Source organism: Lynx rufus, unplaced genomic scaffold (genome assembly GCF_022079265.1).
Source record: "Lynx rufus isolate CCGP_SWC_20201006 ecotype Redwood Valley unplaced genomic scaffold, mLynRuf1.p SCAF_13, whole genome shotgun sequence".
Taxonomy (NCBI): domain Eukaryota; kingdom Metazoa; phylum Chordata; class Mammalia; order Carnivora; family Felidae; genus Lynx; species Lynx rufus.
Genome location: NW_025814827.1, coordinates 52086329 through 52113720, shown reverse-complemented (window position 1 = coordinate 52113720; position 27392 = coordinate 52086329). Strand labels below are relative to the sequence as shown.

The following is a 27392-nucleotide window of genomic DNA, read 5'->3' as shown; positions in this document are numbered from 1 at the left end:
TGCCTAAGTGGCTCAGTTGGTTAAGTGCCTGACTCCTGATTTCAGCTCAGGTCATGATCTCACTGTTCGTGGGATTAAGCCCTGCATCAGGCTCTGTGTGCTGACAGCATGGAGCCTGCTTGGGCTTCTCTCTCCCCCTCTCTCTGCTCCTCCCCCACTCATTTACTCATAATAAATAATTAAAAAAATAAATGAAATCATAAAAAAAAAATTTGAAAAAGCACTCAAACTCAAAAACTCAGAGATAACCACTGTTAACAACTTGGCATACTGTTGAGCTTGGAAAGCATATTCAATCTTATAGTCTTAAAACAATCATTTTAAGAAATATTAAAAAAAAGAAATATTTTTAAGTGTATTTATTAACTGTGGGAGAGATAGAGAGACAGAGACAGAGAGAGAGAGAGAGAGAGAGAGAGAGAGAGAGAGAGAGAGAGAGAACACCCCAAGGAGGCTTTATGCTATTAGCACAGAGCCTAACATGGGGCTTTAACTCAAAACCGTGAGATCATGACCAGAGTCGAAATCAATATTTGGATGCTTAATCAACTGAGCCACCCAGGCACCCTATTTTAAGAAATATTTTGAGGGGCACCTGGGTGGCTTGGTCAGTTAAGTGTCCGACTTTGGCTCAGGTCATGATCTCACGGTCCGTGAGTTCAAGCCACGCGTCGGGCTCTGTGCTGACAGCTCAGAGCCTGGAGCCTGTTTCAGATTCTGTGTCTCCCTCTCTCTCTGACCCTCCCCTGTTCATGCTCTGTCTCTCTCTGTCTCAAAAATAAATAAACGTTAAAAAAAAAAAAAAGAAAGAAATATTTTGACAGTAAGGTTTGTTGTAAAAAATTTGGAAGATAAAGATAAGCACATGAAAGGGAAGAAATTCTACCACCTGGAGTTATCCACTGTTAACATTTTAATATATGTCAAGGTATGCAATTGTATGTATATAGATTTATGTTCATATATACAAATACACACAAAAATAGATGGATGGATAATAGAGATCATAATGTAAAAACTGCCATCTAAGTTTTGGCTCAAATATCACCTACTCAGACACGTTCCCTGATCTTCTAAACAAATTTAACTTTTACCCCCAAGTTAAGATCTTATCACTCGGTGTTATTTTCTTTATACCACTTAGTATCATTTAACAGTATTCTGTTCATGTTTGCTTATTTGTTGATTCATTTTCCCTCCACTCAAATGTAAATTCAATGACTGAAGGAGCCTTCCACATGGTCACTATTATATTTCCAAAGTCTAGAAGAGTCTCTAGACACAAAGAGAGAAATCACTTGTTGTAAACTATTTTTTCACTATCATATACACATTTTCCAGTGTCATTAGTCTTATACGACATCAATTTTAATTTTCAATTGTATTCTACCTTATGGAAATGCTTACTGTTGAACATTGAGATTGGTTGCTTCTAAGATTTTACAATTCCAATAACTTCTTTGGAATGAAACTTTAGAAGTATGCAAAGATTTAAAAAGAATTTGTTTTAATGTTTTTATTTTATTTTTGAGAGAGAGAGAGACACAGCATGAGTGGGGGAGGGGCAGTGAGAGAGGGAGATAAAGGATCCGAAGCAGGCTCCAGGCTCTGAGCTATAAGCACAGAGCCTGACATGGCACTCGAACTCATGAACTGTGAGACGATGGATGACCTGAGCCAAAGTCAGCACTCAACCGACTGAGTCACCTAGGCACCCCACAAAGATTTTTAAAAAAAAATTTTTATACCATCTGGCAAAATGGTGACAATTTATATTTTTTAATAGCAGAGTATAAATGCACCAATTAATTTTCTGTATCCTTAGCACAGCACTTTACTTTATCTGTGTGCTATGTTAATCTGCATTTCTCTACTAGTGAAATTAAAATTTTCTTCTGATGTTTTTGAGATGGCTGACCCAAAACATTTCAGTCTTTGTCACTCGTATCTAATCAGCGAAGAAAACATCAACTTCTCTAGGAAAGAAAGGCATCACCATTTTTTGTAATTTTAAGCTGTGGATAGAGAGGGCCAGGTAGGGAAATATTTATGTCACCAAATTAAAAAAAAAATACTAAGGCACTGTTCAATTTTCTTAGTAACATCTTCTTGGGACTTCCACTGTACTCTTTTATATAAGAAGAAAATAAAACTTACTTCCACTGTTTGATATATTGTAAGGGATTAAGGTTGCATCCTGCATCAGTTAATGCTTTTTTGTATTGCTCCAAATCAGCCTGAAATAAGCAAAGAACGATATAAAAATTTTTACTTTCATGAAAGAGAAGACCATTTTGTTATTATTTTATTCATTAAAAAGTCAGACCAAAGGCACGAGTTTAAATTCCAGGCACCCAAGTAGAACGGAGTCATATTTTGAGTATATGAGTGACACCCGAGACAAAAATCACATCTAATGAAAATTACCTTTGACAGACTCCCAAATCACCTATCCAGTACTTTGTCATCCCTCAGTGAGTCAGTCAATTTTTCCTCCACTTTTGAACTTGCCTTTCCTCAGGATAATCACTATATGAACCAACTGGCTTGACCAAGAATATTTCAGAACCAGAAACACAAGGGGCATGACACTGAGGGGAAATGCAGATTCAGGTTTTCCCCTGTCATATACACTCTAGTGGTCCAAATGCATTAATGGAGTATCAGGTGTCTTACACTTTTTAAACTGTTGTTTTCTCTTTCTTGTTCTTTTTGTTTCCTGATGAGTATGTCCAGTTGAATTCCTGTAATTTATAGGAGCCTATCATCATAGTGATTCCATCATAAAAATTTTAGAAGACAGAAATTTAATTTTTTTTAATGTTTACTTTTTTTTGAAGGAGAGAGACAGAGCATGAGCAGGGGAGGGGCAGAGACACAGCGAGACACAAAATCTGCAAATAGGCTCCAGGCTCTGAGCTGTCACCACCAAGCCTGACACGGGGCTTGAACTCAGGAGCCATGAGATCATGACCGGAGCCGAAGTCGGATGCTTAACTGACTGAGCCACCCAGGTGCCCCTTACAAGTCAGAAATTTAAAGCTCACCTTCAACCAGAGATGTTCACTATTTTGCATTTTTGGGGCTATCAGCTGACATCAGTAATCATAATTTGCTTTAAGCCTCTTAATGATCACTTAAAAGTTATGAAAATATAGTCTTTACCAAAAATAAATGAAAATAATGTGGTCAAATTAAGGGAATTCTGAATTAAGTTTCAGAATCATAAATTCTGAAGCAAATATTATAAATAAGCTATAAGCCTTTTTATATATAAGCCAAATATATATGTATGTATACCTATAAAAATCCTCTAAGATATAGGTATGAGATGCTTCTAAAAAGAAAACTAGGGGCGCCTGGGTGGCTCGGTCGGTTAAGCGTCCGACTTCGGCTCAGGTCATGATCTCACAGTTCTTGGGTTCAAGCCCCATATGGGGCTCTGTGCTGACAGCTCAGAGCCTGCAGCCTGCTTCAGATTCTGTGTCTCATTCTCTCTCTGCCCCTACCCCACTTGTGCTCTGTCTCTCAAAAACAAATGTTAAAAAAAAAAAAATTTAGAATGAGCAAATATCTGGACTTGTAAATTGCCATTAAAATGTATGTTTAAAAAAAAAAACAAAACAAAGAAACTACACTTTCTTACTAAATTAAAATAAAAGACGTATTCCCAGAACAAAGCAGAATTGGCCTAAAGCAAATATTGGGTTTAGCTTACCGATTTAACACCAAGATTTTTGACCAAAAAAATGCGTTATGATCTATCAGACTTATAAAAATACATGGTATTGGCAAAGGAAAGACGTTTATAACTACTGTATCATCCTAGGTGTCATCTCCAAAGTTCTAACACTTGCTGCTCACCAGTAAAATTTTACTGAGTTAACAGGATAGTTAGCAGGTCTCTAACCTGGCAACAACACTGACACCAAAATTACCATTTGCCTTCAAAGTCAATTAATTACCTATAAACTTTTTTTTCTTCTAAAGCAAGTGATGGCCCGTCACAGAAAAAGAAAACAACAAAATTATCCATAATCCTCTTTTCCAGGGGAAAAAAAAAATCTAGAAAGGGAAATATGTCATTTCCCAATAATTGTGAAGCATTTACTGATATAAAAGTTATTTGATTGCAATATTAAAAAAATCTCAATTTCATTTTTTTATATGAATCATATCACATACATAAATCTGAAGTGTAATCTAATTAAATTGTGATATTTACATAGCAATTTGGAAGTTTGGGTATTTTCTTCCAATTGACTCCTTATGTTCTATAATTGACATTAGTTTTTAAATAACCTTAAAATATTACATTTTTACTTTAGGTTAAAGATAAATTCAGTGGAAAGCATTAGTGGCTACAGCTTAATGAAATGGAGCTTTTAAGATCATTACATAATGAGAAATAAGGCCAAACTTACAAAAAGCATAGCAAACTTGGTTAACTTCATTTATAATAGCTATTTTCCCAGAAATAAGAATTTGGGCACTTGAATTCAATTCATATTCCAACAACTTAAAAGTGATCAGACATTTCATGAGTGGATAGTTCTTCTGGTGACAATAAATACTGCTATAAAACTCAGCAGTAAATAGAACCAGCCTTAACAAATTGTTCTTTTTTTTTAAAGAAAGGAATGAGGTAGTTATTTGGTCACAGTGATCTGTCTTCTATTTTTGAAACAAACAAATATCTCCCCTTCTATCCAATAACTAAACAAAGAGGACATACCTCAGAGGGTGCTTGCTGTGCACTTATATAATAAATAAGAAACAGCCTCATTTTATCTTCTGGAGTTCCTGCTACACAGGGGGGAAAAAAACTTTCAGAATTCTGGTTAACTGTTATAGTCAACACAAGTATATAAAAATTTAAGGCATATATAAATATGACAAGATAAAATATGGTTCTTTCAAGTGATTTAAGGTTATAGGCACTCTAATTATGACTATGTAACACACAGATATGGAAAATGATTAAATGTTGTGGGAGTAAAGGAATGGGATATGGGAGTATCCTCATTCTCTCTTCCTAAGTGTCTATAAGAGATGTACCTTTCTCAAAAAATTTTTTTAATGTTTATTTTTTTTTCAGAGAGAGAGAGAGAGCGCGAGAGAGCGAGAGCGAGCATGAATGAGGAGCGTCAGTGAGAGAGGGAGACACAGAATCTGAGGCAGGATCCAGGCTCTGAGCTGTCAGCACAGAGCCTGACGTGAGGCTAGAACTTGTGAACCGAGAGATCATGACCTGAGCTGAAGTTGGATGCTTAACTGACTGAGCCACCCAGGTGCCCCAAGAGATGAACCTTTTAGATTGAAACTCAGAACGGAATAGGTAGGATAATCACACACATCTAAAACAGTATACTTCTGAGATGGAAAAAGGATGTCAGTACTAATTATGTAAAGACAATAAATATAAAAATCAGACTGTCCTGGGAAAACAGCTGTATGGTCCTTCTAGGTGTTAGGTTATGAAACCTAAGTATGAAATACTTCTCAAAAGTGGGGTCACAAAATATACAGGTCTCCTCTTTCTTGAGGGTATTCTATCATTATATAAGATTTGAGAAAAGAATACATTTATATATTAAAATAAACACTGTTGTATTATGCAAAATATATTTGCTAGAAATTCTAAGACAAACGTAAGATATCAAAGAAATTTCTTGCTCACATTGAGTTTGATCTGCTACTCTTACTACCCAGAGCCCCAAACTACAGAGAAATTCATTTATTCTCCACCCTGTTACTGGGTGTACTTTGGTACAAAGTGATGAGGCACTGGTCACCGGTAACTCAGTTTTACCACCAACCAATAACAATATGTACTCTCACTTCAAAGTCCTAATACTCAAGAACTTGGCAGTGTTATACTTTCTTATAGAATAAAAACTAGGAAAATTTTTTCAAAACGTGACTAATGAACCATCGGTTTTTTATATGGTTTAGAATCCAGATAACCATTCTCAAATTATCCTTACTCCCTAAATATGGCAAAGAATGTTAATAAAGATCAATGATGGGTTCTCCAAAGTTCTGATGTTTACAAATAAATATTGTATCTTAGACACTGAATATTATGTTATGAAATTCAGGGTCTTGTTTAAATCCCAGGAGAAAGCTGCTATTTTTGTTTTAGCAGGGAATTAGCCTGGCTGGGTTCAGGCCAAAGTTCCCACCAGCTATCTGTGGGTTGTGGTTCCATCATCGATTTCTATTTTCAAAACCTTCTGCAGTGCTACTGGGATCTGTCCAACCATCTAGTGGCCACTGTGGGAACTGGGAAATCATATAGCCCTTCAACTCTTAGTCTTAGGAATGCTATTTAGGATCAGATTCATGTATGTGCAGCTCAGGAGTGAGCCCAGGAATTCATAAACAACTTTATGAGCTTGCTTTCCTGAGCTCCTTCCTCTCTGCAATCTCCCTGGTACTTTCCAATTCCCTTGGCTTTCCCTTTCTGGTGCTTCGGTCAGAAAGCTTTGGCTTTAGTTACCCTATTCTATTGTGCATTTCCTGCAACTATGACTAAGCAGCTAAAGGACAAAGAAAAAAAGCAACCAGGCTTGCTGTATGCTCTTGGGACCACCATTCCTAAAGCAGGAGAGAAAGGCTCCCCTCTCTCTGAGTTTTAGGGGCCTGTAGATGCCTGTTACTGTTTTTAATATCCTCAGCATCAACTACTTCTTCAACGAGTCCTAGTAGAAAATGTATTTATAAGCTACAGTCTTTACACTAGGGCATTGTTGCTCCCAGCCCTGCTCAGTTGACTGAACACATATATATATACATATACATATATATATATATATATATGTGCACGCACATGTTATCTATATTTATTTCTGTCTGACAAATATATAGTGAAAACACCAAGACTATAATACTTCCAATTCCAATCCAACATTATAGAGCTCATTATAGTTTTCTCCCCTTCTCTACTTGTATAGTTTTCTCCCTTTCTCTACTTGTTTTCTCTTCCTTCTCTGACAAGAGGAAACCTGGCACCATTTGTAGCACCTGACATATACACTTCTTTAACCAGTCCACTGTATATAACAAATATCCTCTCTCTGCAGCCATCCTCTTGCCTGTATGGATGTGTTCTCACTCCATGTGGGCTCTGATTCTCTACAATAGACTTGCTCACATGCCTGGCCACACTTCTCACCACACTTGGACTGACGCTGGGTTGCTACTGTGTACAGTCACCCTCCTCAATCTGTTACAGCTCTTACAGCCCATGCTTTCACATGTGGCTTCTCTGCTCAATCCACTGGGATTTTGATGCTTCCCTCTGTCCCACATGTGGATGCCTTTCTCATCCTGCTCAGGTTGCAACATCTTGTTTTGGGCTAAAATGGCACCAGACTTCCACTTTGCATGAATGCCTACCTTGTTCTCTTGTAGTTAATGTCTTTAAAACTAAACTGAGAAAGTAAGGGGAAAGAATAGAGAAAGGTTCTGATAGTTTTTTATTAATACATTCATTTGCTTCAACTTTAGTCAAAACTTATTATAAATAATAAGGAATAGCTCTGAAATGATGGGCTTATATATTTTGCATTTTTTCATTGTAAAGTGCAAATAACTCCAAAATAGTATGTTCTCACTACAAATCCAGCTTCTTAAAAGTGTGAGCAATAACCTAAAGCTTCTTAGAGAAGTTTCTGCGAAAAGAATCTTTAATTACAAACAATTTGGAATTTATTACTTTTCAGTTTGGAATAAAGTCTAAAAGTCATACCAAAGTCTAACTCAGAAACCATCATCATTCAGCTAAGTGACTTGTATGCAAAATATAAGCTGAATAGCTTATATACTTTTTATTCATTTTGGAAAAGCAGTTTACTGAGATTTGAATTGAAAACTATTCTGAAATGATCAACAAGTCTCTAAAGTTTGGATAGTTTTGGAGGCTAAAACCTATGTGGATCCCCATGATCATTATAACTGAAAGTAAAAATTATAACATTTTCTAAGTACAAAGAGTCATATCTTGTTTTAAGAAAATCTAACATACAAATATTTAGTTAAACGTAAATATGAAAGGGACTGGTTAAGGAGTTTCTTTAAAAGTAAAGTCCCTAAATATTTAAAACAGAATTCAGTTTTAGATATATCCTTTTGGGAAATGCTTTAGGGTTAAACTAATGAGAAGTGTATCATTTAGAGACACCTGCTTTGAATGTTATACTTCCAAGTCTTCCTAAAACCAGCAGAATTTGAACTTCAGCTATATCACTTTATTTTTTTTCCCCAGATACATCACTTTAAATAAATGAATGCAACAAGTTCTTCAATACCATCAAAGAGAAGTTCAGTGAAATAAAATGCAAATCATTTTTCCACTTCAGGAATTGCTATGCTACGAACTTCTCAACAGAAACTAGCTCATTTAATTATCTCATTATTGGCATGGATTGGAAAAATAATAATTCTATTCAGATTTTACTTATACTGAACATGCTGGATTCAACAGCTCTGAAACTTAACATTAACCTCAAATTTATGGTACATACCATCAGGGTCTGATATTATATCTAGAAGAGATTTATCCAGAGTAGTTTTGCTCATTATTTTTTCTTCATATTCAAAATATACATCTAGTTTTCTTGCCTGTTTCAAAATAAATATTAGATTAGACTATATGAAGTAATAAAGACATACTAAGGGCCTCTCAGCTTACAAGTTTCTATTTTCTATGATCAATTTTTAAAAATAAGTGTTCATTTACTAATAGAATTTACTTTCAAGTTTCTTACTTTTGATCATACACTTAGTTTAAAAAATTACAGATTGACTATTTTACCATATCTGACTTATAAACTCAGAATTCTGCATGTCATATATTAGCAAAGATAAAAATCACACCAATCTCAATTACTGTACTTATTAGTAATTAGCATATAAATAAATAACTGTATTCCATGCAAATTAATGTCAGGTGGTCATGTTATGTTTACTTTTTTAGTGCACAAATCCACACATTTTCAACTTAAACTGGACAGAAAATTACCCTAATTATTTTTAGTGGTTTTTAAACAAAGCTAACTTCCTCATTAATTTTCCTACTTAATACTTTGAAGTTTTAGGTAATGGAAAAGAAGTCAAACTTAGCTCTCCTATATGATCCCTTTTCCAATTTAAAATTTGCTTATTAAAACTATCCAAATGAAGTTAAAATATTAGGATTCTCCAAAGTAAATACAAATTATCATTATCAAGTATCTACTAAATTATGCTTCAATAATACAAAAGAGAAAAGAACATGATTTCTATTGAAAGTGTTAACAATTTAAATGAGAGTAGAAACCATTCATGAAATAAATTAGAATACTCAGAGATACCAATGAAGAACCAAAATATAAACACAGAACATAAATATACTGAGCTAAGATGATAGAACGAAATAAACAGTTAACCCATTGTAGAGAAGAAAGTGATGAATTTTGACTTGAGATTTCAAAGTGACTGGGGACAGGAATAGAGTTCATTTCAGTGAAAGGAATTGCACCATGCATAGTCAGAGTGGAGAAGTCTGAATGATAGTTTCATTCTAAGGAGTTTCATATATAAAGCAACAGAAAATCAGAGTCCCTCAATCCCACTCTCCCACAGTGGCACACAAGGCCAGTTTTAAATAGCTGAAATACTCAGTTTAAAAATCAATACGACATAAAAAGGTATTTTGAGACCAGTCCTCACCCTTGTTCTCTTCTACCCCTACTCCTATGGATACTTACTTCAACTATTTCTTCTACAGTTGTCCAGTTCCTTTATGCAAAATGTAAGCAAACAGGGTCTATATCCTAATACCTGTCGGCTTTCTGACACAAAAGGAATATACTATACTCTTCTGTTCCTTGCTTTAACTCAACAATATATTCTACATCAGCACACAGAGAATTCTCTTGCCAGTCAACTCTTGGAAGAGTGTAATAAACCCTATAAGGGTCTTCCTTTTTATAAACCCTTGGGTCCTTCATATTCTTCAGATTCCCTGATATAGGAACTATTTTCACTACTGTATAATGCTACTTTGAATACTACAGATTAAGAGGTGAAGTCTTAGGAATGGAAAATTTTAATTTTGAAAAAGGACAAAAGAAATGGAAAAGAGATCCTAGGAAAGAGACCATGGTAGTGGCTGTGGGAACGGAAAGGAAGAGACATATTTAATAATTAACATGTGAATGGATATGGGAATCAAAGTAGTGAAAAAAGTCAAAGATAACTCCAGGGGGAACTAAAATGATGGTAGTAGGAACTATGTTAATGTGAACTGAATATGAGACTGGTAAAGGCTAATTATCTCTAGAGTGAAGACTGGAAAGGGGGTGGGGGGGAAGGATATAAAATAAGGTGTTAAGCTGACTTTCAGGCCCTCATGATCTGCTCTAGCCAACCTTTTCTGTTTCACCCACCACTTTTCACTTAGTCACATCAAACACCTCAATGACTTCTGATTAAACATTGTGTACACCTGTAGTCCTCTAGGCATAGGCTTGGGTTATTCTCTTAGTTTTTAAGAATACATTCCTCTTCTATTACCTGTGCAGTGAATTCTACTCATTCTTCAGGGACCAGCTTCTTTGCAACTCTCTTCAATCTCTATTTGTTCCCCCTTGTTGCCCATCAATCTCCTTTTTGCTTGGAGGAATTTATTACCCCCTTAAATGTGTACCATCAGCATTTTACATATCTCTCCATAATAACAATCTTCATACTATATCACTCTCCTTTGTTTACATGCTACCCTTCTAAAACGGTAAATTCCCTAGACTGTGTTTAATTAATCGTTTAGCACTGGGAATTTAACATAGCACCTGGCTCATAACAAGTACTTGACAAGGTCTTTGTTGAATTCCTCAACTAAAAGCAGGACATACACAGATCAAGTAGTCATCTTTAGAAGACACAAAAGTAGATGGATGAACTTCTAGGAGTGAAAAATGTAAAGAACCAAGTCTTTAGTGATTTAATATATAAAATTAAGTAGGTTCAATGCCATAATGGAGTATAATGTCTGTACCTGCAAACGAATGAAGAAAAGAAACATGGTTCACTGATTTTTGTAGCTACAGACATTAGATTTATTTTGCTAAGTCTTCATGTATTAACTTACACTTAAATTTCTAACAAGCAATGCAAATAGAATCTAAAAGTAAGTTAGTTTAATTGCTAGTGGGTAGGGAGTTTCTTTTGGAGGTGATGAAAATGTTATAAAAGTACATTTTGGTTGTGAATGCACAACTCTGTGACAACACTATAAAAACCATTGAACTGTACACTTTAGATAGGTTAACTAACTGTATGCTATGTGAACTATACCTCGATAAAGCATTAAAGAAAATTAACTTAGCATTTCAATATACTGATTCCCATGAAGGAGAGAAAAGAGTGGAGTGGAGATTTTCTAGCCTGAATATGAGAACTAGTATATGTTCAGGATCTATTTGTGCAAGGCACTTTACTTACAGCTATGGCTTTCAAATGTTTTTAAACAGAGAACCTCAGGACCCTCTTTCTCAAATCAAATCTTCTGCAGAACCCTAAACATAAAATAGATACAAGCGACCCATTAAATGTCTCTATAGTGATCTAGGGTACCAGAGAACAGTGTTTGAAAACTACTAACTTAATCTCATTTAATTCTCCAAGTAACACTATGAACTAAGAATTATTAGTCCCATTTTAAAGATGAAGAAACAGACACACAGAAACATATATTTATTCAAGGTTACCAGAGTAGAAGTAGTAGAGAGTTGAGATTCAAATCCAGGTCAGACTCCAATGTACACCACAGATAAAGAGTAGGGAAAATTATATTTTCCTCAAGTACAATTTATTGCTTCTTTTGTTTATGCTTTATGAAAGAAAGTATATTTGTCAATTAGTACATATTTGGGTTTTTTTTTTTTTGGTAATACACGTAATTTATATGTGGCAAAAGGTTATTTTGGCTGGATAGATAATATATAGAAGTTCTTTCTCAATTTCTTGAAGTAAAGGAAATACTAAGAGAAACAACTTCTGTAATCCCAAAGATTAATTATTCTTATACAATAGGAGTTCAAAGGAGAATACAATTTGGATAACAATAATCACATAAAAAATAAACAAATTAAAAATATAAAACAAAATAACAAGGTCAAGATAATAAACAGATTTTTGGTAACTTCAGTAAATATCAAGAATAAACAGTAAAAGGATTATTATAGAGACCCAGAGGACTATGCATGGAATACAACTTATATCCAGTGAATATACACTCTGAAAGCCATGAATTTCTTAAAAATCTCTTTAAAAGGGCTAAGGGAGGAATGTGATTTTTAAAAAATTCTAGTGTTTTTCTCCCAATTTCAGAGTTACCATTGGAAAATCAGGCTGATGTTTTTCATGTTTCAGTACACTACCTCAACATTTATATTAAATTAACATAACCCCCACACACAACTTTTTTGACTGCAAAAGCCCACCAGGTTTGAAAAGGACAAAAGGGAACCTTTTAAAAAACTGCTTGTCCCTTCACTCACAATAATGGAGAACTCTTAAGAGTCATCTGAGATGAACAAGTGGTATTCTTACTTTCTCTTTTGAAAATCTATTACCGAAGCACATTTGTCAGATGACCTATACAGGGCATGAAATGAATTTCTTTTTCTTTCCTACAACTGCAGGGGATTTTTCCTTCTCTTAACCATTCTTTACATTCCAGCTACAAACACCACCATTCTGGTACTCCCTACTCACTGCTAGTTACAATTCTCATTTCTCACCTCAGTCTACGACTGGTTGATGACATAGAGTGGTATTTCTTGACCTTCCCTCTTTTCCAAGCCCTAATTCTATAACCTAGCACAAGTCAGCAGTGAAAGTAAAGGCAAAAAGGGATTAGAGTTATACTTCCTTTACTATTAAGAATCTCAATATTCCTCTCCTACTTCTCACAGGAGAGAGATGGGATGATAAACTCTTCTCTGTTGAAAGACAGTATTAGCAACATTTTACATAATGAATTAAATATGGTTTGTAGGACAGGGGTCTGTGCATCACATTTTACTTACAGTAAAGCATAGCCTAAGCTAAAATAAACTTAGAACCATATTTTTAGGATATAACCTATACCTAAGTTGAAGACCATCTACACCCTAGCCTTTCCTTTCCTGTTCTTTTTTCCCCATGTTTAATCCGTATCATTTTCTTAGTGCTGTATTTACATATCCCATCCTCCAGGTGGCAGCACTTGAACACTGTATTATAATAGTTTGCAGTTGGTGTAGGTTACTAGAATATGAACTCCTTGTTACTATTTACTTATTATTGTGTGCCTTGTGCCCTCCCTGCAAGATAACTGGAATTCTCCAAATCTTAAGTGCTTTTTATAATACAACAAAATAGCAAGTTAACGTATTTTCCATTATCTAGGTGTGTATTCTGTTGCATTTTATACTGGTGGGTTTGAATGGGTCTGCCATCGTTAAGAAATTATGTGGTGCAAAAACCAGATGATACATTAAATTGTATTTGAAGGTGTTCTACAACAAAGGTAGATGAATATATTTACTCTAGAGTACTTGTTCATATGACAGAGTGAATTAGAAATCTTGAATAAAATTCATCCTTATACCTCTACCTCATTTCTATGCAGTGATGGACACTGCACTGTCAGGGTGAGGAATCTGGTTAGGATCTTCTATTTTTTACAACAGCCTATCAATTTTAATACTTGATTATCTTATTTCTAAATAGATGCATTTTTCTCTCAACCAAGCACAATGAATTTCTAGCATTTTAGGCCCAAATCAGAATACGTAACTTCAACCTCTCTGCTAATTCCTACCAAAAGACCAACTAAATAAAGTAGTAACATAATATTTAAAGAATATGCAATCTTTCCACTCTAGACACTATAAACTTAGACATTACTACATTGGAAACTCACAAAACACCCTCACTGAATTATATATTAGTATTAGACCTTTGACTTTCATTAAAGTTGCTATAGAAAATGTGAGTGTAAAAATATCATCGTATCACTCAATTTATTCCAGAAAATGCCCAATATGAACAATGTATTTTGTAATATGATGCTAAGCAACACTTCGCTTAGAATAAAAAAGGGTGCCTGGCTGGCTCAGTCAGTAGAGCATATGTCTCTTGATTTCTGGGTGAGTTTAAGCCCCACACTGGGAGTCAACTGTACTTAAAATAAATAAATAAATAAAAATTAAAAGGAAAAAAGAATAAAAAACAAATTCTCCTTTCTGGTAAGAAGGTTTTTGTTGTCGTTTTTTTAACTTAATTACATCTCTCTCTCTCTTTGTTTTTTATCTTGGTTGCCTGAAAATTCAAAGCCAAATTTGAGAATTATCATTATAACTACCGAGTTTTTATTTTATTATTTTTGTTCTATGTGTTATTTGTGAAAGCTACTTTAAATCTGTTTTAGAATACACATGCAACTTTAATCTACAAATTATATTGTATACTGACTCCTAAAAATAAATTCTGACTAAAGTGATCTATGTAATAAAAAATTTTAAATGTACATGAAGTGATGTTTACATGTTTATATGAAAAGTATTAAAAACAAAAATATTAACATAATGAAATCTAAAAATTGATTAATATTTCTAGAAAAATATTTACACGGCACTTGTAAACTTTATTAAGTCTTATTTTACTATGACTCTCAGAAGCATTTAGTTTTAATTTATACCAACAGTGTGTTGAACTCTTAAAATATATACCCAGAAAAAGAAAAAACAAATTTAAGCAAACAGAAGAAAAGAAATAAAAATTAGAGCAGAAATCAATGAAATTATAAACAAGAAATCAACAGAGACAATCACTGGAACCAAAAGCTGGCTCTTCAAAAAGATCAATAGAATTGATTACAGAATTTTATCAATAATGAATAATCTTCCCAAACAGAAAGCATAAGATCTAGGTAGGTTCACTAATGAATTCCATCAACTATTTAAGTCAGAAATTAAAACAATTTTCTACAATCTCTTTCAGAAAACAGAATGCAACTGGGGTGCCTGGGTGGCTCAGTTTGTTGAGTGTCCAACTTTGGCTCAGGTCATGATTTTGCGGTTTGTGGGTTCGAGCCCTGGGTCAGGCTCTGTGCTGACAGCTCAGAGCCCGGAGCCTGGTCCGGATTCTTTCTCCCTCTCTCTCTGCCCCTCCCCAGCTCACACTCTGTCTCTCTCTCTCAAAAAACAAACAAACAGGGGCGCCTGGGTGGCGCAGTCGGTTAAGCGTCCGACTTCAGCCAGGTCACGATCTCGCGGTCTGTGAGTTCGAGCCCCGCGTCAGGCTCTGGGCTGATGGCTCGGAGCCTGGAACCTGTTTCCGATGCTGTGTCTCCCTCTCTCTCTGCCCCTCCCCCGTTCATGCTCTGTTTCTCTCTGTCCCCCAAAAAATAAATAAAAAACGTTGAAAAAAAAATTAAAAAAAACAAACAAACAAACAAACAAACAAAAAACCAATGCAAATAATGAGAAACTAGATGCTTTCCAGCTAAAATCAGGAACGAGGCAAGGATACTCCCTCTCAACTTTCTATTTAACACTGTACTGGAAACCCTAGCTAATGTAATAAGTAAGAGAAGGAAATCAAAGGTACACAGATTGGAATAAAGACAAAAAAAAAAAACTCTTCATTTGCAGATGACACAATTGTCAATGTAGAAAATTTCAAAAAACAACAAAAAATTTCTGGAACTAATAAGCAACTATAGCACAGTTGCAGGATACAAGGTTAATACACAAAAGTCAATGGCTATAGTAGAAAAAAGGTAAGGATGTCCCCTCTTGCACTCTTTCAACATCATAATGGAGGTCTAGCTAATACAATTAAAAAAGAAAAGGAAAGAGAAGGAATTTAAAGACTGGGAAGGAAAAAAATAAGTCCATCTTTGTTTACAGATAACATGCTTATCTATGTAGAAAATCCCAAAGAAAAAACAACAAAAACTCTAGAAACTAGTAAGTGATTATACAAAGGTTGCAGGATACAAGGTTAATACACACAAGCCAAATGCTTTCTGATAAACTAGCAATGAACAATTGAAATCTGAAATTAAAGCAAAAATACTATTTTCATTAGTACTAAAAATAAGGAAATGAAATACCTATTAATCTAACAAACTACATACAAGATCTATATGAGGAATCTTTAATCTGATTAAAGAAATCAAGGAACAACTAAATAAATGGAGAGATATTCCATGCTCTTCTCAATGTGACCTATAGATTCAACACAATCTCCATTAAACTACCAGCAAGTTATTTTGTAGATATCAACAAAGTGATTTTAAGGTTTATATGGAGATAAGAAAGATCCAGAATAGCCAACACAATACTGAAGGAGAAGAAAAAAGATGGAGGACTGACAATACCTGATTTTATGACTTAAAATAAAGCTACAATACTTAGCCATGTGCTACTAGCTGAAAAGCAGGACAAATATATCAATGGAACAGAGAGTACAGAAGTAGACCTACACAAATATAGTCAACCCATCTTTGACAGAAAAACGAAAGTAACTGAATGGACAAAGGATAGTCTTTTCAACAAATGGTGATGGAACAATCAGACATCTAATGTAAAAGAAAACAATCTATGGCACAAAAACAGACACACAGACCAATGGAATAGAATAGAAACCCCAGAACTAGACCCACAAACGTATGGCCAACTCATCTTTGACAAAGCAGGAAAGAACATCCAATGGAAAAAAGACAGCCTCTTTAACAAATGGTGCTGGGAGAACTGGACAGCAACATGCAGAAGGTTGAAACTAGACCACTTTCTCACACCATTCACAAAAATAAACTCAAAATGGATAAAGGACCTAAATGTGAGACAGGAAACCATCAAAACCTTAGAGGAGAAAGCAGGAAAAGACCTCTCTGACCTTAGCCGTAGCAATCTCTTACTCGACACATCCCCAAAGGCAAAGGAATTAAAAGCAAAAGTGAATTACTGGGACCTTATGAAGATAAAAAGCTTCTGCACAGCAAAGGAAACAACCAACAAAACTAAAAGGCAACCAACGGAATGGGAAAAGATATTTGCAAATGACATATCGGACAAAGGGCTAGTATCTAAAATCTATAAAGAGCTCACCAAACTCCACACCCGAAAAACAAATAACCCAGTGAAGAAATGGGCAGAAAACATGAAAAGACACTTCTCTAAAGAAGACATCCAGATGGCCAACAGGCACATGAAAAGATGTTCAGCGTCACTCCTTATCAGGGAAATACAAATCAAAACCACACTCAGGTATCACCTCACGCCAGTCAGAGTGGCCAAAATGAACAAATCAGGAGACTATAGATGCTGGAGAGGATGTGGAGAAACGGGAACCCTCTTGCACTGTTGGTGGGAATGCAAATTGGTGCAGCCGCTCTGGAAAGCAGTGTGGAGGTTCCTCAGAAAATTAAAAATAGACCTACCCTATGACCCAGCAATAGCACTGCTAGGAATCTACCCAAGGGATACCAGAGTGCTGATGCATAGGGGCACTTGTACCCCAATGTTCATAAGCAGCACTCTCAACAATAGCCAAATTATGGAAAGAGCCTAAATGCCCATCAACTGATGAATGGATAAAGAAATTGTGGTTTATATACACAATGGAATACTACGTGGCAATGAGAAAAAATGAAATATGGCCTTTTGTAGCAACGTGGATGGAACTGGAGAGTGTGATGCTAAGTGAAATAAGCCATACAGAGAAAGACAGATACCATATGGTTTCACTCTTATGTGGATCCTGAGAAACTTAACAGGAACCCATGGGGGAGGGGAAGGAAAAAAAAAAAAAAAAAGAGGTTAGAGTGGGAGAGAGCCAAAGCATAAGAGACTGTTAAAAACTGAGAACAAACTGAGGGTTGATGGGGGGTGGGAGGGAGGGGCGGGTGGGTGATGGGTATTGAGGAGGGCACCTTTTGGGATGAGCACTGGGTGTTGTATGGAAACCAAGTTGTCAATAAATTTCATATATATAAAAAAAAAAAAAAGAAAACAATCTAGACACAGACCTTACCTTTCACAAAAATTAAATAAAAATGAATCACAGACTTAAATGTAAAATGCAAAACTATAAAACTCCTAGAAGATAGGAGAAACATAGAAGAAAATTTAGATGATCTTTGATATAGTGAAGACTCTTTAGGTACAACACAAAAGCATGATCCATGAAAGAAAAAAATCAGTAAGCTGTACTTAATTAAAATTAAAAGCTTCTATTCTGTGAAAGACACTGCCAAGAGAATGAAAAGACAAGCCACACAACCAGAGAAAATATTTGCAAAAGATACATCTTTTAAAGGACTTTTTCCTCAAATAATACCAAGAATGCTTAAGACTAAACAATAAGAAAATAAACAGCCCAGACACCACACCAAAGAAGACCCAGATGGCAAGTAAGCATATGAAAAGATGATCCACATTGTATGTTATTAGGGAATTGCAAATTAAAGCAATGCGACACCACTACACATATATTTGAATGGCTGAAATCCAACATGGACAACACCAAATGCTGGTAAGGATGTGAAGCAACATGAACTCTCATTCACTGCTGGTGGAGAGCACAGCCACTTTGGAAGGCAGTTTGGCAGTGGGTAGTTTTGTTACCAATCTAAACATACTCTTACCATATGATCCAGCAACCAACCTCATGGGTTAAACACATCCACCCAAAAATCTTCACAGGGACATTTACAGCAACTTTATTTACAAATGCCACAAGTTGAGGGGCGCCTGGGTGGCGCAGTCGGTTAAGCGTCCGACTTCAGCCAGGTCACGATCTCGCGGTCCGTGAGTTCGAGCCCCGCGTCGGGCTCTGGGCTGATGGCTCGGAGCCTGGAGCCTGTTTCCGATTCTGTGTCTCCCTCTCTCTCTGCCCCTCCCCCATTCATGCTCTGTCTCTCTCTGTCCCAAAAAATAAATAAAAAACGTTGAAAAAAATTAAAAAAAAAAAGAAAAACAAATGCCACAAGTTGAAAGCAATCAAGATGTCCTTCAATGACTGACTGGATAAACAAACTGGTACATCCAGACAATCAAGTGTTAGTGATGAAAAGACTTGGAGAAGTCTTAGACTCACATCACTAAGACACTGAAATACTTCATGATTCTAACTACGAGGCATTCTGAAAAAGACAATACTGTGAAGACAGTAGAAAGACATGGGTGACAGGAACTCAGGGGAAGGGAAATAGGGATGAGTAGGCAGAGCACAGATGATTTTTAGGGCAGTGAAACTATTTCTGCATGATCCTGTAATATGGATACATGTCATTATACATCTGTCAAAACCCAGAGAATGTACAATAGTAAGAGTGAACCCTAATGAAAACTATGGGCTTTAGTTAATAACAACGTATTAATATTCACTTATGAATTGTTACAAATGTACCACACACAAATGCAAAATGTTAATAATAGGGAAAACTGGGGGGGTAGGTGATAAAGAGGAATATGGAAATTCTCTGTACTTTTCACTCATTTTTTTCTACAGATGTAAAACTACTCCAAAAAACAGTCTATTAGTTAAAAAATAAAATCCAAAACACATGCATACAGTGGTAAACAAATGAACATAAGGGTCACATTTAACAGTGTTACAAAATTTGGGAAAATCTGTGTAGCTTTGAATAATAACACCTTTCACTTTTACTTTTTCATAGGTGTTAAATAAAATGACTCAAAAGAATATAAAGGATTTTACATGCACTTAAAACAAAGATATACTTCCAAAATCTATAAAGAACTTACCAAACTCAACACCCAAAAAACAAATAATCCAGTAAGAAATGGGCAAAAGACATGAATGGACACTTCTGCAAGAAGACATCCGGATTGGCCAACCGACACATGAAAAGATGCTCAACATCACTCATCATCAGGGAAATACAAATCAAAACCACAAATGAGATACCACCTCACACCTGTCAGGATGGCTAACATTATCAACTCAGGCAACAACAGATGTTGGTGAGGATGTGGAGAAACAGGATCTCTTTTGCACTGCTTGTGGGAATGCAAACTGGTGCAGCCACTCTGGAAAACAGTATGGAAGTTCCTCAAAAAACTAAAAATAAAACTACCCTACGACCCAGCAATTGCACTACTAGGTATTTATCCAAGGGATACAGGTGTGCTGTTTTGAAGGGACACATGCACCCCATTGTTTATAGCAGCACTATCAACAATAGCCAAAGTATGGAAAGAGCCCAAATGACCATCGATGGATGAATGGATAAAGAAGACGTGGTATATATATACAATGGAGTATTACTCGGCAATCAAAAAGAATGAAATCTTGCCATTTGCAACTACATGAATGGAACTGGAGGGTATTATGCTAAGTGAAATTAGTCAGAGAAAGAAGTATCGTATCACTTCACTCATATGAAGACTTTAAGAGACAACACAGATGAACATAAGGGAAGGGAAACAAAAATAATATAAAAACAGGGAGGGGGACAAAACATAAGAGACTCTTAAATATGGAGAACAAACAGAGGGTTACTGGAGGGGTTGTGGGAGGGGGGATGGGCTAAATGGGTAAGGGGCATTAAGGAATCTACTGAAATCATTGTTGCACTATATGCTAACTAATTTGGATATAAATTTAAAATAAAATAAAAAGATATACTTACTTTTGTAGTGAATACAAAGAGTACCTAATAAAATTGTGCGTGTGTATTAACATTTAGTATCACAGTCAGTACGTAACTCGAGCATGGAATTTGATTCTTGAGGTACTTATCAGTACTTCAACATAACTGACCTTTAAAAAAACCCATTGCTTTAAAAAGTGTATTTGTTTTAAGAAACAACTAACTTAAAAGTTGACCATTAAATTTCCATTTCCTATTTAAGCATTCATGGACATAAAAGACCAGAGGATACGGTAAATTTTATTTCTAACTTAATGTGACCAAGGAAGAAACCTCACCATTAATTTGTGGAATCTATGTATAACTCTGTCCCAATGTTCCTTCTAGTTTATTTCATGTTCCATAGAAGCCTCATGAAGGACTATGGAAAACAGGGGCCAGAAAAAAATTTTAAGGGCTATGTTTGATTTTGACTTTGATTAATTATTCTCTCTTTGACTATTCTATGTGCTTTTATTGTAAGCTACCTCAAATTCTGTAGAACAAGTTGAGGTATAAATAAATATGAGAAATTTATGAGAAAAAATAAGGAATGCATGTCCTTTTAAACATTTTACTCCTCATGTCAATTCACTTTTCTCTGTATTTATTCTGCTGCATACTTCCATAAGGGGAAAAAATCTGTAAAGATCTACTGGGCTTTCTAGCCACATATTATGTAGCATATCCTATTTCTTGCTTTTCTAGGTCACTTTAAATCTAAAGCCAAAAAATTCGCATTACCAAATTAATCATTGGCTTTCTCTATGATTTACACAAGTTTTTGTTTTGCTATTTTTTATTTTATCAAAGTATAATTAACATACAGTGTTATATTATTTTCAGGTATACAATATGATGATTCAACAATTCTACACATTACTCAGTGCTCATCATGGTTAAGTGTACATTTACTACCCTTTATTTATTTCACCCATCCCCCCACAAACTTCTCCTCTGGCAACGACCAGTTTATTCTCTGTATTGAACAGTCTGTTTTGTCTCTTTTTTGTGTTTCTTAAAATCTACATGAGTGGAAATTATGGTATTTGTCTTTCTTTGATGGACTTGTTTCAACTAGCATTATACCCTCTAGGTTCACCCGTATTGTTGCAAATGGCAAGATTTCATTCTTTTTTTTTTTTTTTTGGTAGAGTAATATTCCATTGCATGTGTGTGTGTACCTAGTATCTTACCTATTCATCTACTGATGGACAGTTGGGTTGTTTCTATATCTTCACAATTGTAAATAATGCTGCAATAAATGGTGGGATGAAATTATCTTTCCAAATTAGTGTTTTTGTTTTCTTTGGGTAAATACCCAGCAGTGGAATTACTGGATCATAGTGTAATTCTATTTTTAATTTTTTGAGGAACCTCCATACTGTTTTCCTCAGTGGCTACACAAATTTGTATTCCCACCAACAGTGCACAAAAGGGTTCCCTGTTCTCTACATTTTCACCAACACTAGCTGTTTCTTGTGGTTTTGATTTTAGTCATTCTGACAGGTGCTCTCTCAATGCATTTCCCTGATAATGAATGATGTTGAGTATCTTTTCATGAGTCTATTGGCTATTTGTGTATCTTCTTAGGAAACATGTCTGTTCAGGTCTCCTGCCCATTTTTAAATCAGATTATTTGGGTTTTTTGGTGTTGAGTTGTGTAAGGTCTTTATACATTTTGGATACTAACCCTTTACTAGATATGTCATTTGCAAGTATCTTCTCCAATTCAATAGGTTGCCTTGTTGTTTTGTTGATGGTTTCCTTTGTGGCGCAAAAGATTTTTATTTTTATATGTCTCTTCAGGTAAGGGAAACAAAAGCAAAATTAAACTAACAGGACTACACACACCAAAAAAGTTGTTTTTTTTTTTTTTTTTTAAAAGATTTGAAGGGGCGCCTGGGTGGCGCAGTCGGTTAAGCGTCCGACTTCAGCCAGGTCACGATCTCGCGGTCCATGAGTTCGAGCCCCGCGTCGGGCTCTGGGCTGATGGCTCGGAGCCTGGAGCCTGTTTCCGATTCTGTGTCTCCCTCTCTCTCTGCCCCTCCCCCGTTCATGCTCTGTCTCTCTCTGTCCCAAAAATAAATAAACGTTGAAAAAAAAAATAAATTAAAAAAAAAAAAAGATTTGAAATAAATGAACACTTTGTTCGAATTTTTCACTTCTATTGCAATATAACTGACACATAATACAAAATTTGTTAAGTTTTAACATATGCATATGCCCATGAAATCATGAACACTATCCACATAATCAACCTACCATTCATTGCCCAGAAGTTTCCCTATTGTAATGCCTCCCTTCTGGCCCTCCCACTCCTTTCCAGGTGCCTAGGCAAGCAGTGATATGCATTTTATCACTACATATTAGCTTGCATTTTTACAAATTTCATGTAAATGCAATCACAGATTATATACTCTTCTTTAAAAAAAATTTTTTTTATATTTATTTTTGAGAGAGAGAGAGAGGGGGGCAAGGCGTGAATGGAGGAGGGGCAGAGAGAGAGAAAGACACAGAATCCGAAGCAGGCTCCAGGCTCTGAGCTGTCAGCACACAGCCCAACAACGGGCCTGAACCCACAAGCCGTGAGATCATGACCTGAGCCAAAGTCGGAACCGAGCCACCCGGGTGCCCCTATGTACTCTTCTTTAATGTGGCTTCACTCAGTGTATTTGAGATTCATCTATATTGCTATATGTGACAATAGTACTTTCCTTTCTATTTCTGAATAGTATTCCATTGTATGGATATACTATAATTTATTTATCCAATTCAGCTGTTGGTGGACATTGGGGTGTTTCTGGTTTTTGGTTATTACAATGAAGCTGCTGTGTACATTGAACACAGGCTTTCATTTGTTTTGGGTAAATACCTATGAGTGGAATGGCTGGACCATGTGACAGGTTTCTGTTTAACATTTTAAGAAACTAATAAACTATCTCCCAAAGTGGATACACCATTTTGCATTTCTACCAGAAGTGTATGAAAGTTCTAGTTTCTCTGTATCTTTGCTAAAGGTTGGCATGATCTTTTTTAATTTTAGATGTTTTAAACAGATGTGTAGTGAGGTCTCATGGTGGTTTTTGTTTCCATTTTTCTAGTGATTATTTATGTTGAACTTACTTGTCATCTGTGTATCTTTTATGGTCAAATCTCTGTTTAAATCTTTTGACCATTTTTAAATTAGGCTGTTTATGTTCTTATGTTCTTATTATTGAAGTCATATTAAAGACTTCTGAGAAGTCTTTATTTCTTCTCACTTAACCTTTATAATTGGGTCTCAATGACAAGGCTATTTTCACCGTTTTTTTTGGAGATGTGGAAGTAGTCTCCCAAAATTTACAGTGAGTGAGAAGTGAAAGCTCTCATTTGAGAGCTACCTTTGGTTGTAATTGAAAAAAATGTCAAGTTCTGAAAGTAACCAATCTCATCTGGGTAAGAAGAGGTAGAAGACAATGAAGTGTCATTTGGGGACTTCCTCCTACAGAATATATTGCCCCCTGTGCCTTGAAAAGACACCAAGGTCACATGAACATTCATTTGGTATGTATACTGAGCAAGACATCACTCTAAAGCGATCAGTTAAAATAGAGCTAAAGAAATGTTGTGATTTCTAGTATAGTAAAATTTCTTTCCTACTGTGATCAGGGGAGTAGTGATGAGTTAATCAAAGTCCATTAATGTAAAGAATAACAACAACAAAAAAATATGTGTTGTGTATAAATATACATTTTAAACACCGCCTTTTAACTTAAGACCTAAAACGCACAACTGTCTGTCAGTCTTGTTGTGACTGTACTTAGTACAGTGGTTTTCTTTTAGTACAGTGGTTTCTTTAAGTACAGTGGTTTCACTGAATTTTTTTCTTTCTTGCATAAAGCACAACTATAACGATCACATATAATGTCCAGTTTCAGTTTCTTTGAAGTGGAACCAAAAACCTTACAGATACTTGCAAAGCGAGTTTAGGATTTTTCAAAATTTTCTAATCTTTTAATGTTTTTTTTTTTTTTACTACTAATTTTATTTTAATGTTTATTTTATTTTTGAGAGACAGAGTGAGCAAGAGAGTGGGAGAGGGGCCAAGAGGAGGGGGACAGACGAAATGAAGTGGTCTCTGTGTTGACAGCAGACAGTCTGATGCCGGGCTCGAACTCATGAGTCATGATGTCATAACCTGAACTGAAGTCAGACGCTTAAGTGACTGAGCCACCCAGGCACCCCTTTTTACTACTAATTTAAACAACAGTTAAATCACTACCTTCAGTAAGTCTTTCTAAGGTGTACAACTTAGTTTTAAAGAAACAATCCTCTTCTTAAACAACTGACATACGTAGATTGGAATCAAATACAAGTAACTCTTAGGTAAGCAAAAAATGCAACTTGTGAAGCATACTAGTGGCCAGTTGTCAACACTCTGGTTTCTCTTCAAATCGTATAAATCTTTCGCCTTTTACTAGTGGCCAGTTGTCAGCATGGCATAATGTGGCCGGCAGGCACTATGTTTTACAGGAATAAAGGCCATCAGTTAATTTGGTGTGTTGACTAGTAGAGATCAATTAAGGGAGCTCCTACTTTATTTTTAAAGCTTATCTTCCCCTAGAAAAGATAAAGAAGTTGAGCCCAAGAAAGGGAGGAGCCTCCTTCCCCCTGTAGTTAAAAGCTAGCATTGCTAGCAAGGGCTAAGTCTTTTCAGAGTATAAACCTAAGGTAGTACATGTTTGCTTGACCAGATTAAGTCTGCAGATCTAATTCAGTACGTCTTAACTTTCTCTACAAGAAGCAGCAAAACAAAAATGACAATTCAGCACCAATGACGCCTCAATGCATAATAGCTTAACAGCTGTTTTTTGTCAACTGTATCGGGATGGAGTGTTCAGATGTTAGAGCTCTTCCTTCAGGTGGGGGCATTAGGGGAAAGAGCACATAATGCCATTTCTATTTCTCATCTACTATGACTTACACATAGGTGTCTTTTCCTTTTATTAGGTACTTGCTAAAGAATACTTAATTAAGTTTGACTATGCACGTGGGACAAAAATAATTGAAATAAACTAAAATTTGTCTATAAATTACTTAAATAATTTAAGTAATCCCAGGAGCCATTCCCCAACAACCAGCAAGTGGTTTTGTATTAGAAATCAAATTGTATTAGAAATGAAAGAAATGCTAAAAAAAAGAGATTTAAAAGGTATGGATTACTCAAAACAAATGAGAATTCAACAATTTACTCTTTCATCTATTAGACCAAAGCTAACCACCCAACCCACTAAAATCCTTAGAGTATCAATAAGCATAGGTAATAATAATTGCCAACGTTGTTGCAAACTGGTATGCTGTTTCTGCTTTCCACCAAAACACTGATTGCCAGATAACTGCCACAACTTCTAAACAAATTATTTTCTTCTAGTATTCTGCTTCAGAAAATGATCTAAGGAAATGTAAGAAGCAGCTATTATCTAAACATCCCCAAAGATATGCAAAACTGCAATGAAGACAAATCGCAAAAGAAATGTTCTGAGATCTCTGCATAAAAAGTCATAATATTCTTGCCAATAGTAATAAAAAATATCTACTGCTTAGGTGAGTAAAAGTTTGCAAGTAAGTGAAGCTCAAATCGTCAATAAATTCTAGTTATGAGAGCAAGAGATCATGGAGAACAATACTTATTAAGTTTGTATTAACATTATAGCTAGAGGTAGATGGTGTAGCTCGGTAAAAGCACAAATAAACATGCCATTTAAAAGTAAATATTATAAAGTTGGAAATTTAATAATTATGGAAAACCTTAAGAAGAAATTTTATAACTAGGAGTAATGAGAAATAATGGGACTAGAATTTATGTGCTAATTTTGACAAGAAAGAATACCTTCCTAATTTTGACAAGGAAGAATAAAAGAGACTGTCAATATTACAAAGACTCTTCACAGAAAACATTCTAATTTTTTTATACTAAAAGAATTTTTTACATCAAAATATTTCTTAGAGTATGCAGCTTATTAAATACAACTATAATTTACATATAAATATTTAAGATAAATATACTCCTTTATCAATGATATTTAAAAACGTTCTGAGTGACTGGGTTTCTTAGAATGACCCAAGAAGGAACAGCGTGTCCTATAGGGGACATTATTTTCCTTCTGCAAATGAAATGTCCTGTATAGCACTGTTTCTTTAAATCAGATCCTGTCAAAAGGGTGTCTTCCTTGAGTTACAGCAAAACAATAATCCCAAAATGTGTAGCTTTTATATAAAATCACTTAACAACACAGTGAATGACAAATTAGTTAGCATAAAATGTTCTGCCAATCAGCAGCCCCGGAAAAAACAACTTCTTTTATAAAGAAAGCCAAATTACCAGGTCTTAAAGAAGAATTATGTAGGTTATGCACAGTGGCATGTTAAAATACCTGAGACAGATGGCCTCTATTAGCACACATTGATTTTGAAAAACTCATATAAAATCATTAGTATAAAATTGTAAATAATCATAAAGAATTTATAGTAAATTGTGCCTTAAAAAAAACAGTTCTTCACCTAGACAGCTATAATAGCTGTCTTCCAATTCCATACTTATTTCCAGAACTCACCCATCACTCAGACTCATTTTTCTATTTAAAACACAAATCACATCATGTCATTAATCTCCAATGACTTCCCATCACACTTAAATTCCAATTTCTCTTGATCC

At 35.3% G+C, this 27392-nt stretch overlaps 1 protein-coding gene across 2 annotated transcripts in view; it reads right to left on the bottom strand.

The window, feature by feature from the left end:
- SCFD1 (sec1 family domain containing 1) overlaps window positions 1–27392 on the bottom strand; it is a 118216-nt gene that overhangs the window by 40232 nt on the left and 50592 nt on the right. The window contains exons 15-17 of one of the 2 annotated variants that reach the window (XM_047075563.1): window positions 8529–8625; window positions 4736–4806; window positions 2158–2237 (exon numbers count right to left, since the gene is read on the bottom strand). In XM_047075563.1, coding sequence (XP_046931519.1) covers window positions 2158–2237; window positions 4736–4806; window positions 8529–8625 — 248 coding nt within the window. The remainder of the gene's footprint in view (window positions 1–2157; window positions 2238–4735; window positions 4807–8528; window positions 8626–27392) is intronic. The other variant, XM_047075564.1, reaches the window with a different exon arrangement.